General features: G+C 35.2%; 1 protein-coding gene across 3 annotated transcripts in view; it reads left to right on the top strand.

Moving 5' to 3' along the window:
• Positions 1–14,776, top strand: part of CACNA2D1 (calcium voltage-gated channel auxiliary subunit alpha2delta 1) — a 542,050-nt gene that overhangs the window by 477,118 nt on the left and 50,156 nt on the right. For all 3 annotated transcript variants that reach the window (XM_049894495.1, XM_049894496.1, XM_049894497.1), the window contains 4 exons: positions 3,638–3,709; positions 8,089–8,150; positions 11,838–11,914; positions 13,881–13,941. In XM_049894495.1, the coding sequence (XP_049750452.1) occupies positions 3,638–3,709; positions 8,089–8,150; positions 11,838–11,914; positions 13,881–13,941 (272 nt within the window). The remainder of the gene's footprint in view (positions 1–3,637; positions 3,710–8,088; positions 8,151–11,837; positions 11,915–13,880; positions 13,942–14,776) is intronic.

The raw sequence follows: 14,776 nt of genomic DNA, 5'->3' as shown, positions 1-14,776 counted from the left end.
TCTCGTTCAAAAAAACCATATGAAAAGGAATAGATATTGTAAGTGGAGTGTCAAATATAACTTGAAAATTTCGATAAAAGTAGTAGATATAGAAGATGTTTCCATAGAGTTGAAAGAAAAGTTGGATCCAACCAGATAATGAGCAACTTAAGGAGAGGAGCTACTGTGTTTGTCTTAGTCACTTTATTCAGCAGATGTCAATTTTATTTCAAAACCAAAAGTGCCATGTCACTTCCTCTGAGCAGTCGTCTGTAATAATAGTATAATCATATTGATAATAACAATAACAGTAATATTGATTAAGCACATCATATATGCCAGGCATGGATTCTCAAGAGCCTTTGAAATGGATGCCATTGCTGTGTCTATTATACTGATGAGATGTTTGAGAACAAAGAGGTTAAATACCTTGTCTACAGTTTTTCAGCTAGTAAGTACAGGTAGTCCCTGAGTTACGAGATATATTCAAGTTATGATGAACCGCACTTAACTACCGCCCGATTTTTTCCTTTTTTTTTTTTTTTCGGTCCATCTTACCATTGTAGTATGTACTACATACAATATTGAAGCATGTAATTTGTTGATGTTGTCATATCTCTAAATTTATATGTAATGTATCCATCCCCCAAGACAAATACATATGAAATTTATAAAGATATTGATAGTTAAAGGCAATAATAATGAAAACTAAAAAAAAGATAATAATAAATGAGGTATTCAACTTAATGTCAGAACTGACTTACGACAGAGTTACTAGAACAGAGCTCTGTTGTAAATCAGGGACAACCTGTAGCAAATCCAGGATTTGAACCAGGCTCTTGGACTCCAGAACACAGATTAAGATTCTTAGGATGAATTAATTCCATCTCTTCTCTGTGGAAAACAGTGTATTCTAATTTGTACTTGTTTTTCACATCATGGAAGACAAAATTTAATTGTTTAATATATTTACCTTAAGCTGTGATAGAGTGCTAGGATGTTTTAGGTGATTAATGAATGTTTCTTATAAGGTGTTTTGATGTAATAAAGCACATTCCTCACAAGTGTTTTTGTTTTGTTGACCTGTCCAATATTTGACTGAAAGGTGAACTTTGGGAGTGGCTTCAGTCTGAGTTAGAAAGGTATATAGGGGCCATAGTCTTGGGGGTTCCTCCAGTCTCCATTCTACCAGTAAGCCTGGTCTTTTTGTGAATTTGAATTTTGATCTACATTTTTCTTCCACTCTGCCTGGGGCCCTCTATTGTGATCCCAGTCAGAGCAGTTGGTGGTGGTTGCTAGCCGCTATCTAGCTCTCCTGGTCTCACGTTAGTGGAGGCCGTGGTTCATGTGGTCCACTAGTCCTTTTGACTGATTGCTTCTTTGTGTCTTTTGTTTTCTTCATTCTCCTTTGCTCAGGATGGTATGAGACCAATAGGTGTGTCTTTGATGGCCACTCACAAGCTTTTAAGACCCCAGGCCCTAAGCACCAAAATAGGCTGTAGAACATATTCTTTATGAACTATTTTATGTCAGTTGACCTAGATGTCCCCCGAAACCATAGTCCCTAACACGTAGCCCCAGAAACTTGATGCTGCAAGGTGTTTGGTTGTGTCTAGGAAGTTCTATGATTGTGCCCCCTGTGTGCTCTATTATATATATGATTATATATGCTACTCATTACAAATATGTAACTACTCATTACAAATATGTAACAGTATCCAGAGCGAAACCTATAAAAGTACATGGGCGTACTCCTATATTCCCTCCTACCTCTGTTCAGCATACATATCTACCTATTTATTTGATTATAATGTTATTGTTTGTTTTTACTGTTGTTGGTGGATTGTATATGTTATAGTATTTACTGGGTTGCCTTTTTTGTGTATGTGTGTTCCTATCAGTGCCTTCCTTTGCCTTGATAAAGTTGTGCCGGCTTCCCTTATATTATGTATTGCCTTTCTCTTCACCAAAGTTAACCCATGTCTACTATCTAGAGATTTTTATCTCCACCTCCTGTCCTCCCCCCAGTAACCATCAAAGATTGGTAGACCTTTCTGTGTGTAGACTTTTTCTTGACTTTTTATGATAATTGTCTTTTTGTGATTGACTTATTTCACTCAGCAAAATGTTTTCCAGATTCATCTATGATGTGAGATGTGTCATGGATTCATCATTGTCCTTTTTCTTTGTGTAGTATTCCATTATGCGTATGTACCATAGGTTGTTTATCTGTCAGCCATCGATGGGCACTTAGGTTGTTTCCATCTTTTTGTTATTGAGAATATGCCGCAATGAACCTGGGTGTGCATATGTCTGTTCTTGCTATGGCTTTTATTTCTCTAGGATATGTAACTTGGAGTGGGATTGCTGGATTATATAGTATTTCTATTTCTAGCTTTTTGAGGAAATACCGTATTGTTTTCCATAGTGGTCGTACCATTTTACATTCCCACCAGCAGTGGATGAAAGTTCCAATCTCCCCACAACCTCACCAGCATTTATTGTTTTTTTTGTTTTTTGATCAGTGCCATTATTGCAGGGGTGATGGTATCTCATTGTAGTTTTGAGTTGCATCTCTCTAATGGCTAATGATCACGAGCATTTTTCATGTATCTGTTGGCCACCTGAATGTCCTCTTTGGTGAAGTGTGTGTTCATGTTCTTTGCCCGTTTTATGACTGGGTTGTTTGTCTTTTTATTGTTGAAGTTTTCTATATACTTTTGAGGTTAAACCTTTATCAAATATGCTGTAGCTAAAGATTTTTTCCCAGTGTATATGTTTTCTTTTTTCTGTCTTGGTAAAGTTCTTTGATGAGCATAAGTGTTTAATTTTAGGAGATAGATTGGAATTTTTGTGAATAAATATGACCTTGCTTATTTTTCAGGGATTAGGGAAATCCTTATTAAGGAAACTAAGCTGTATCCTATTAAATTCACTTGGGTTTTATTCCATTAAATCCAAGGGTTTTCTCTATCACTAGGTTATTTAGTACTGCCAGATATGGCAAATAAAATCTAAAAAGTACAATAAAACCTGCAAAATCTAGAACCTACGTAAGGCATAAATCTGTCAGAGAAGGAAACCTCAAAATATTTTCCACCAAAACAGCCAATAGAAAAGTGGTAATGCCTCACCTGTCAAAGGTGGAAAACTGAAGAGGCTGGGAAAAAGAACACAGTTCTATCGAGTTCTAGCTATCACAGTTTTCACTGTATAAAGTGTGCTCTTAAAAAAATTACTTCCCAAATGAAATTGGCTGTTTGTTAATGCTAAAATTTGAGGCATTTCATATTATATGCTAATTTGGTACGTGCATATACTTTTCCTTTTCTCAATGGCTTCTTTCATTGAATTGTGCTATTCCCATAAAGTAATGGATTGCACTTTTAGTAATTACTTTTCAAAATGAATAGTAGGTTAATAATATGTCATTAAGGGTATTTTTATCATTTTAATAAAATGGAAAAATGACTATAATGTGACAGCTTTTGAAAGAAGAGTCCCAGAGAACAACTGCAATGACTGGTAAAACCAGCTGCTATTTTTACTCAATCTGTTCTAAATGAAGTAAAAACCTTGAAAACCTAGTATTTTAATAGTATATTTTGGTAGGTCAGTTGGGTCCTTGGAATAAAGTAGCTTTTTTATTTTCCCTTAGATTCGAAATAAAATGATAGATGGAGAAAGTGGAGAGAAAACATTCAGAACCCTGGTTAAATCTCAAGATGAGGTAAGAACTGAGATTTACTCTTAAATAAAAATATATATACTAACAATTTATGTTGGCAGTTTGTTTTCTTTTCTCTATTGATCCAACTACAATATTTGGTTTAGTTTCACCCAAAGTTGCTGAATTCTATAGGCGGAGGTCAGATATTGACTGTGAATTTCATTGTCTTCTGCTCTAGGATGCCATGTAGCCTTACTTTACACCATTTTCCGTGTCTATGAGATAGAAAACTCCAGTGTTAACGCATCTTACAATCTGTGGTATTATGAACAAGTAATTTTAAATCCCTCATGCATGAAATGTTTCCCACAGAGGTTCTCTTTATGTCTGACTAATTAAAACATTTTTCACTAAAACCTATCTCAAATGAATTTATAAACATGTTTTTCATGGTCCTGTTGTTCATGAATCCAGCTGTCCTATTTGACAAAAAATAAATCTACAGAATAAATAAGAAATTATATAAACAATGCATATATATAAACCTTTATTATTCTGTTATTAATAATGGATATCACTATTAATACAAAGATAAGTTTAAAATAGAGTTCATGCATTTTTGCTTATGTTTATGCCCAACTGAACCTGATTTGTAGGAATCTAAAAATGGTTTATATTTATTATATGAACCCCATTAATAATTTTGTCTGTCATTTGAATTCTTCTATACTATTACATTTAGGAATTTACTGAAAATGATGGAATTTTCTCAAGACAGCAAACTTGAGGATATTCCTAAACTTAGTAAAAGTTGGCAACTTATATTTCTTGATTAAGAAAATTGATGCTAATTATGTTGCTCGTTGTCTATTTGATGGTCTTATTACCAATTGAACACTGAACATGATTATGATAATTTCTTATGAAATAATATTGAGAAAGCCATTATCTTATTTTTTTTCCTAATCTGATACTATTTCTGTGCTATGTTTATATAACTTGCTGAACAAGGGATAACACTAGTTTTCCCATAGTTTCTTAGGGGCAGTAACAAATATATAAACATTAGTTCTTTTAAGAATTTTCCTAGTCCAAACATCTCCTCTTTGTCTCTCCCCTCACTGCCCCCACACATGTATATAGAACCATAGGGATGTTTGGTATGGCATGTTTGATATATAAAGACATCATTGAATAGTTGTTATGACAGTGTATTTGACATCATACATATTCCTTTATCCTGCCAATTCAAGTACCTAATCTCCTCTCTGACACCTATTTCTTCATCAATAATATGTGGATAATAATATCATATACTCCAGATATTTGATTAAAGAAGACAATGACTGTAAAGTGCTTGATAGTGCTGTCTTGCTTTCTTAGGGCTACCATAACAAAATACCACAAAGTAGGTAGCTTTAAGAACAGAAATACATTGTCTCACATTTCTGGAGTGTGGAAGCCTTAATCAGAACTGTCTATGTTGATTCCTTCTGAGAAAGGAGCTGTTAATTCTCTGTCCTAGTTTCTGGTGGCTGCCAGCAGTCCTTCACATTCCTTTGCTTGTAGATGGATCCTTACATGGGGTCTTCCCTCTGTGTGTTCAGTGCTTTTATAAAACACCACTCAGAAGGGATTAAGATTAAAAAAAAAAAAAAAAGATTAGGACCCACCTTACTCCAGCATGACTTAACTGATAATGTGTTCAAAGAAAGACCCTATTTTCCCAAACAAGGTACAGGAGTTAGGATTTAAGTCAACATTATCTTTTTCAGGGGACACAGTTCAATTCAAAACAAGTTTCTAACACCAAGTAACACTCCAATAAACGTTATTGTCCTGATGAGGATGATGAAGCTAACAACAACAAAAAAACAAAAAGATAGAAATATGGCATCACTCTTCTTAAAGGAAAGGAGCCCTGGTGGCAAATGGTTAAGTGCTTAACTGCTAACCAGGAAGTTGGCAGTTCAAACCCAGCAGTGACTCAGCAGGAGAAAAGACTTGGCGATCTGCTCTTGTAAAGATTACAGCCCAGAAAACTCTATGGGCAGTTCTACCTGTCATATAGGGTCACTAAGAGTCGGAATCAACTTGATAGTACATAACAACAACAACAATATACCTAATGGAAGAAAAAATGAGAATTTCTTTACAGTTGTTTGATAGCTACAAAGATTTCTATATCCATGAAATTTCTATATCATGATCATTTTACAAAGAAAAGACTTCTATGTCCTTGAAATTATTTAACACTGCCCTTTCTTTCTCTGTTAGATTTAACTTTCAGTGATACCAAATAAATTAATCTAATGACTTCATAAGAACAGTAATATGCTAATCATACATTTAGAGCTAAACACACTGCCTGAATTTCCTGATATTGACAATTACTCTTTAACATACTCTCATATAGCAATATATGAGCCTTGTCTAATATTTCAGTCTCATTTTGTTATTAAAACTTATTTTTCAGGGAATATTGTTTTCAAAGTTTTGAGGTTAATAATTTAGCATAAATTCTTAAGATTCTACACTGCCAAGAGGCAGTCATTCAGACAGAACAAGGGGATACACTATGGTTTAAGGTCAGAAAAGACGTGCATCAGGGTTGTGTCCTTTCATCATAATTATTCAATTTCTATGCTAACCAAACAATCCAAGAAACTGGACTATATGAAGAATGTGGCATCAGGATTGGAGGAAGACTAATTAACAACATGCAAAATGCAGATGACACAACCTTGCTTGCTGAAAGGGACAACTTGAAGCACTTACTGATGAAGATCGAAGACTACAGCCTTCAGTATGGATTGCACCTCAACGTAAAGAAAACAAAAATTCTCACAACTGTACCAATAAGCAACATAATGATAAATGGAGAAAAGATTGAAGTTGGCAAGGATTTCATTTTACGTGGATCCATAATCAATGCCCATGGAAGCAGCAATCGGGAAATCAAACAATGTATTTCATTAGGCAAATCTACTGCAAAAGACCTCTGTAAAGTGTTAAAAAGCAAAGATGTCACTTTGGAGACTAAGGTACACCTGGACTAAGCCATGGTATATTCAATCACCTCATATGCATTTCTAAGCTAGACAATGAATAAGGACCAAAGAAGAATTGATGCCTTTGAATTATGGTGGTTGGTGGTGAGTGTCTTAGGGTGGGCTCTCTAGAGAAACAAAACCAGTGAAGCATTTATATGTATATACACAAAGAGGGAGAGAGATCAAGGAAATGGCTGACATGGTTGTAGAGGCTAAACCAAAAAACCAAACCCATCGCCATCGAGTTGATTCTGACCCATAGCGACTCTATAGGACAGAGTAGAGCTGCCCCATAGAGTTTCCAAGGAGCGCCTGATGAATTCAAACTGCCGATCTTTTGGTTAGAAGCTGCAGCACTTAACCACTATGCCACCAGGGTTTCCTTGAAGAGGCTAAAAAGTCCCAAATCCATGGGCCAGGCTGGAGGCTTCTCCTGACTCACATAACTACAGGGGCTGAAGAAACCAAGATCCAGGCTGTGGAGGCTGATGAATCCCAAGATCAGCAGGCAAGCTGTTAGGTCAAGTCCCAATATCCGGAGAGCAGATGAACAGGAGCCAGCTGTAGGATCCAGAGCTAGCAAAAGCCAGCAAACCTTGCTAGAAAGTCGGCCTATATTGGATGCAAGGAAACTCCCTTTCAGCTGATTGGCTACTCACAGCACATCCCATCATAGAGGTGATCACATTATATCAGATCTCATCATGGAGGTAATTACGTATTATATGACTGCCAAACTACATCATAACTGCCAAACCACTGAGAATCATGGCCCAGTCAAGTTGACACACAACCTTAACCATCAAAGTGAGGAATATTGAATATACTGCGGACTGCCAGAAAAATGAACAAATCTGTCTTGAAGGAAGTACAGCCAGAATGCTCCTTAGAAGCGAGGATGGTGAGACTTCATCTTACGTACTTTGGACATATTATCAGGAGGGACCAGTCCTTGAAAAAGGACATCATGCTTGGTAAAGTAAAGGGTCAACAAAAAAGAGGAGGACCCTTAACGAGATGGATTGACACGATGACTGCAACAGTGGGCTCAAGCGTAACAACAATTGTAAGGATGGCACAGGATCGGGCAGTGTTTCATTCTGTTGTATATAGGGTTGCTATGAGTCAGAACTGGCTCGACGACACCTAACAATTACAGCGCTAAGTCTTTAAACTTTATTACTGGATGTTTATTTCTGTCCTAATATTTTGCTTTACACAGATACCCACAATGAAATTTAAAAATGTAGGATAGACAAGTCAAATAGTTGTAAAGAAGGGTCTTAAATGACCACATGATTTGCAAGTAGATCTTAGTGCTCTGCTCTTCATATAAATTCATAGAGAATATAAGGTGACAATGACCATGTCAAACATTTTTTCTAGAGATACATTGACAAAGGAAATAGAACATACACATGGACTCCTGTCAATGGCACAGATTACAGGTAATTAAATATATTTAATGTGTCTTTGTAAAAGAGTGTTTCAGTTTAGTCTTTATCCTATTTTTAATAGGACTAATATTAAGTCTTTGCATTTTAAAAGCTGTTTTCAATGTGATTAAATTAGAAACATTATGCTTTCCAACATACAAATTTATGAAAGTACTAGATTCTGATTTTCAAGGTTCTTAGCCTATTGATGCATTATAAAATTCAGAAATAAAAACGTATGTGATATAGTTATATATGATACTTTGTATGTTTATGTTAGGAATAATAAATATTGACAGAATCCCAGTAATAATTTATAATGATCATTTCCACTAACTTCCTCTTCCAAATTATCATTTACTTTACATCATAAACTTGCATTTAGGTTGCAAATGAACCTAAAAATAAAATTTACCCCAATATAGTATAATCTGGTATAAAAAGCTCAATTGATACAATTTACTTCTACTGAGTATCAGTTCTGTAATATTGTGAACCCTCTCATTGACTAGGCCTTTAAAAATTGGATAAAAGAATACCCAATAACACCCTGAAAATCCTCTGTTCTTTGATATTTGCTGAGCATTTCCTTCACTTTCTTACTCTGACACTCCTTGAGGTCACTGCTTTCCCAGTGGCCCTGCCTTCCACAACCTCATACTACTTAGCCTGATATGACAAGGATGCCTTCCTGTTCTTCATTATTTCCTCACCTTTGAATTTCATGTCATCAGACCTCACCACCCACCATTCCTCCTTTATAAGATCCGTGTCTCTCATATTCCTATTAGATTCCAGCTCTTGACTCCCTGTCACTCTCTCCTACCTTCACGTAGATCATAATTTCTCAAACTCTTTATGACAGACCTACATTTATATAAAATAAAACAAAAATATGTACTAAAATAGATTTCAAAAGGGTACAAAATCAACATTTTTATTATTACATCCCACAGACATACTTATCAAAATGTTTATTCTCAGTTTCTGTGATTAACTGGTCATGGGCTGGTAACAACAGTTTTCAGATGGGCCAGGTCCATAGACCACACTTTAAGTAGCATTGACCGATGATTTTCCTGGTACCTGGACTCTTAAGTTTCTTCCTTTCCTCTAATGGTCTTGTCCTTCTCCTACCTTTGCCACATACGTCAGTGTCATGTTCTGCAACTCTTACTGTGTCAAGACTTCAACGCTTTCATAATCTTAATTAGGAATTTACTCATCCAACATTTAGATTACCATATTTTCACTTTCCAGCCCCTCTCGCTAGCAGCACGACTTCAACAATCCTTTGACCAAATTGAGGCCTGAAATCCACCGATTCTCCTCTATTTTTACTGCCCTTGCCCTTTTCATATCTTTGCATCATTCCTTATTCAACATAAATTCCTTGGATCTTATTATTTTCACGTTCTTACACACACCATCAACTTATTTCATCATACTCAGGTTTGATAAACAACAGGTTGGCAAAATACCAATCCTAGTTAGATCCAACTTATTACCAACATCACACAGTACCATGTAGCTAAAGAAGGCTGGAGTAAAATACTCACTGACTGATGTATCACCTAAAATGCATGACCACTAACCTCAAATGAGCCTTAGTGGTGCCTGGCAATCTTAAGAGTCCAGTCAATTTAGAACCCTCTTAAATAACTTTTGATAGCTTCTCTTCTCTCTTCAAACCCTTAACAATTTCTACCAATTTTCTCTCAGGTAATGTCTACTTTCAGTTTCACTGAAAAAAGTAGAAGCTATCAGAAGAGAACTCCCACCACCACAGTACATACCTACTTGTATCTCTATCTCCATCTCATATCTATGTCTATTCTCAACATAATAATAAGAATGACCTTAGTAAAACTTGAATCAGATTTTTTCTCTAACAAAGAAAATACAGAACAAAATACAAAATATTGCATCTCAGTTTGAGGAAAAAGTGATATGTTCTGATTTAATGAATGAGGTACCAAACCTAGTGATTTCAGTCTCATGTCTTGATCTAACTTAATTACCATATTTTGAAGTGAAGTAATTAATTATTTTAATAGAATGCTCTCTTTTTTTTGCAGAGTTTATTTTTACAGAGATAAAGTATTGAGCTGAAAAATATGTTTTATTCCATTTAACTCAGTTAACCATGTTTACATGAGTCACAAAAACATTGTATGAGCTTCCCCATCTGTCTGATCGTCACTCACTTTAGTCGAGTTTAATCTCCAGGAGAAAATAAATCAACCTTGGTCTATTGGTTTTATATGGAGTAAACCACCAAACACTGCATATGACAGTACCATTGACACAGAATGTTGATAAAGATCTTATCTAGCTATAGGTTGCAGAAATAAGTGCTACCTTGAGATGGAAAGAAATATAACTGTATTTTTCTATAGAATGGAATGGAGCTAATAATAATCTGAGACTTGTAGGGCAACACAACGTTCATTTCATATGTCAATTTTAAAACTTCTATTGTGTTCTTCATGGGTTTCCACACTATTTTTCATGGGGCTTGAGATTAACCCAGGCTTACAGACTGACACTCTACCGGCCTCGTGATGTAACATTATCGGTTTTAATTAGAAGTTTCTCTTAGCAATAAATGCTGATGGGGCAATAAAAATGTCCTAATTTCCCTTGAGAGGAGTTTATAGGAGGAGACAGTCTTCAAACGTTCAGTCGTTCTGCTCTGCATTTTATAAATGGCAAGTGAATCATGAAAGGTTATCTTCTTTCAGACTAATTGCACTGCTTATTTTATTTTTAATCTCTGCCTACACTTAAAGGAAGTTACCTATAAAATGAATGTAGAGAATTTCATTAAATCTACAGCACATTTTATATCTCTGACCTTTTCCCGTAACAAAAGTCTTTGAATTACTTAATAATAGAGAAAGATTTGGGAATTGGAGGTAACAAGCATCCATTCATTTTGCTACCTTAACTGCATAATTGTATCAAATAGTCCCATGCTTTTTTCCTCTTCATAGAGTGAATTTTTTAAACCTATCTTCTTACGAAGAAAATCTGAAATTTTATATTTGATTGTTCACAATGTATAATGAGATTACAGTTTGAACATCCATCCTAGAAATTTACAACATAGATGTTTTAAAATGGGCCACATAAAAGTGGCAAGACTGCACCCTGTAAATGTGGAAAACTTGTGGGACCCAGAAAAACAAGGCAGTCCCATCAAGTTCCAGGTCTCACAGGTTTCACTGTCATAATAATTCTTCCATTTGAAATTTTTTAATAATACTTTACCCCCACCAAGCATTTTACCATTATATAAAATACATTAAGGAATGGGTATCCAGTTGGTATGATACATTTACTTGTTTAAACATACCTCTAATGCTTTTTCTATTGTCAACATTCAAAGTTATAACATTCTGGAAATCTCTTAGGGATCCATGACATTTCCTCCTCAGCTAATTTATGGGAGCATTTATTAACTTATTTTCCATCTGTCTCTTCTGATTTCCTAAAATGTAGAGAGCTGGATGGCACTGGATGGCAAGATTAAATTAAGTACTTTATTTGCTGAATGCCTTTTCTTGTCAAAGTAATATGTCTTTTCTTCCCATGAAGAAGATCTTTGGGTTTTCCATGAACTTGATGTTTTTTTTTTTTTTTTTGATGTTTCGTTTTTGTTTGTTTGTGTTTATGCTTCTCTTGTTTCTATTGCAGTTTGGCCTTGGTATTACCAACCTACAGTTTTTACTATATAAAAGCCAAAATAGAAGAGACAATAACTCAGGCCAGATGTAAGTACTGTGAAAGTGACTTCAGGGTCTATTTGTTATCTCCTAGTAGCAGATGTTTGAATACGTCTAGATTTTGGAATACCCAAGGCTTATACATTTTTAGTAGGTATTATTACCAAATCTGCAGCAATGATTCTAACCCATTCCAAACATGCAAGGAACAAGAAATATTCTACATGGATAGAATATGAGCAGGTACTCCAGTCTCACTGGCAGTCCCCACCACCCTTCCCTGCCTTGCTATGTGCTCATAGAATCATTGCAGTGCTGTGTCCTCTGTTCTGTCGTTTTAAGGGTCTGCTAGCCAGCGTGAAGTGTTTCACGTGCTATTAACATAGTCTCTACTCATGGCACTGTGCTAGTAAAGCTTTACTTTTTTTTTTTTTTGCATTTGGCATGAATAATATTGTGCTTCACATCTTCTGCTTTGTTTGACTAAATTAAATTGCAGTAGTCTTTGGCTTTGGTTTGGCGATTACCTTTCTCATGTTTTTTAAACTAAAGTTCAAATTACTGTTTTCAGTAACTGAAATGGGTTAGTTATTTTTTAAGTGTCATTTGGAATGTGGAATAATTCTGACACTAGTGCATATTTCAAGTCACTGTTAAGTTTTATTTTGTTTTGGATGACTAGATTTAGTAAAGTAAAATGACCATCGTATCCTTGGCACATTTCTGAATTATTACTAACAACTTAAAGTTTTTTTTGTTAAGATGAAGCAAAAACAAATAACCGAAAAATATATATCTTTCACATCTGACCTGAAAGTAAATTAAAAATTCTTCCATTTCTTTGTCAGCTCCTTTTTTGTTCTTCTCTTTACTGATTTTCACAGTACAGTTTGGTACTTTAAACATTTATATTTCTGCTTTTACTTGACAGATATGATGGTCTTTTAACAACCAGCAATTTTGCATGAGCTAGTTCTTCACTTGCAAAGTGAAGGGCTAACTAGTGGGTTTCGATGATTGATAAATGCTTCTGTTTATAGGCCCACATCATTGGTATTGCACCTGCATTAACCACTTTGCAAAACAGACCCTTGAAATAACCACAGCACATAGAGGGTACTCGATCTAGTAATAATTGACAGGGCATATGTCCAGTCTTCAAAAATATGTGTCTTCTTTACACACTACAGCTGTACATAAATGAACCTTTGAATATATGCACAACATTTTTATTCAAGAAAGTCATTGAATAAAATCATTTGTGACCCCCTTTGCTTTACCCTCTTTTTTCCCCTGCTTTCTCTTTCTGATGGATTTTCACAGCAAAAAAGGGCAAAATGAAGGGCAAGTATTTTCTTGTTGCTCATTTCTTTCTGTTTAGTGCATTGACATTTCCACTGATATTTCCATTCCTACTGGATATTTTCCTCTGTGCTTCTCATCTGCTAGATTTTTCCTCATGATCGTTCAAACCTTAGCAGCCAAAAAACGAAGAATTTGCTGTGTTTTCGTATGCAACCTGTTTCACATTCAAGTTTTTTCTTAAATTTAAATACTTGTCTTGTTTAAATCCTTCCACTTATGCATAACCTAATGTTATTAATTCACTAAAGGCATTAATGGCTTTCTTAAAATCATTTTCCTTACCATAATATTCATAAACATTTTTAAATCACCTTTTTAAATAAAACACTTGTGATGTAACATTGATATAAATTTATTTTTTTACAAGCATATTGGTTATGGTGTGGTTAATAAATGGGAAAATCATAGACATAGCGTTTTCATCTGATACAATTGTTGCAACCCATGTTAGAAAAATAAAAGTTACTTTACTATTATATTATGAAGCATTGAAGACCTTTACATTAATTTGTATTTCAATTTTAGCATATGATTAGTCTATTTTTAAGTTTTCTTATTAGGTAATCGTTCTAAAGCCTTCTTATTACCATAGAATATTGAGACATATATTCTGCATTGCTTATCTAATCCCGTAACATTACCTTTGCAGATTCAGAAACCCTGAAGCCAGATAATTTTGAAGAATCTGGTTACACGTTCATAGCACCAAGGTTGGTTTTATGTTCTTTCTTTTTCTTGTTTTTAAAATACCTCGTATGGATGGGTAGACCTTCAACATCAGTTCTGAGCTGGGAATTAGAGCTGCTGTGGGTTCAGTTCTTGCCAAATTACGGAACCAAAGAGAATGATAACTTTAAAACAGAAACAGAATAACATTCATTCATTTGTTTACTCATTCAAATATTTACTAACGACAACTTTATACTAAGCAATGTGCTGACACGGGGATACAATGATGAATAAGACAGACGTGTGTGGGTTGTCAGTTTACTTCTGGCTTGTAGCAATCCTGTATGACAGAACAGAGCTGCCCCCTTTCCTAGTCTGTAATCATTATGGGAGCACATATCCAGCTCTTTTCACCCATGGAACCACTGCTGGATTTTGAACTGCTGACCTTTTGGTTAGCAGCTGAGTGCTTAACCATTGTACCACCGTGGCCCAAGACAGACATAGACTGAAGCATTTAAGAAATTTCAATTAACAAAGCATATTCTTGACTTTGTGAATGTCTTTCCCCCTGAGAAGCTCCGGCTTGAATTTCCTTCTGTGTTTGACATCACTGATCACTCCCTCTTTTAGTACATTTTTGCCTCCTCTTGCTTGATAACGCGCTATTCTGATTTTCTTCCTCCTTGTCTATCTGTTTATTCACAGTCTGTTTCATGAGCTTGATTTCTTCTGTTAATCATTTACATTAGAGTGCTAGCTAGGATCTCTTTTTTCCTACTGAGTTGATACAGATACCAAAATCTGTAAGTCTATTTCCTACCTGCACTTCAGGATGATGGCTCTCAAATTACAGGATGGCCAGAATGTCTAGAA

This window comes from Elephas maximus, chromosome 8 (assembly GCF_024166365.1).
Source record: "Elephas maximus indicus isolate mEleMax1 chromosome 8, mEleMax1 primary haplotype, whole genome shotgun sequence".
NCBI classification, from domain to species: Eukaryota; Metazoa; Chordata; class Mammalia; order Proboscidea; family Elephantidae; genus Elephas; species Elephas maximus.
The sequence above is the reverse complement of the archived record's forward strand: the minus strand, read 5'-3'. Positions and strand labels throughout refer to the sequence as shown.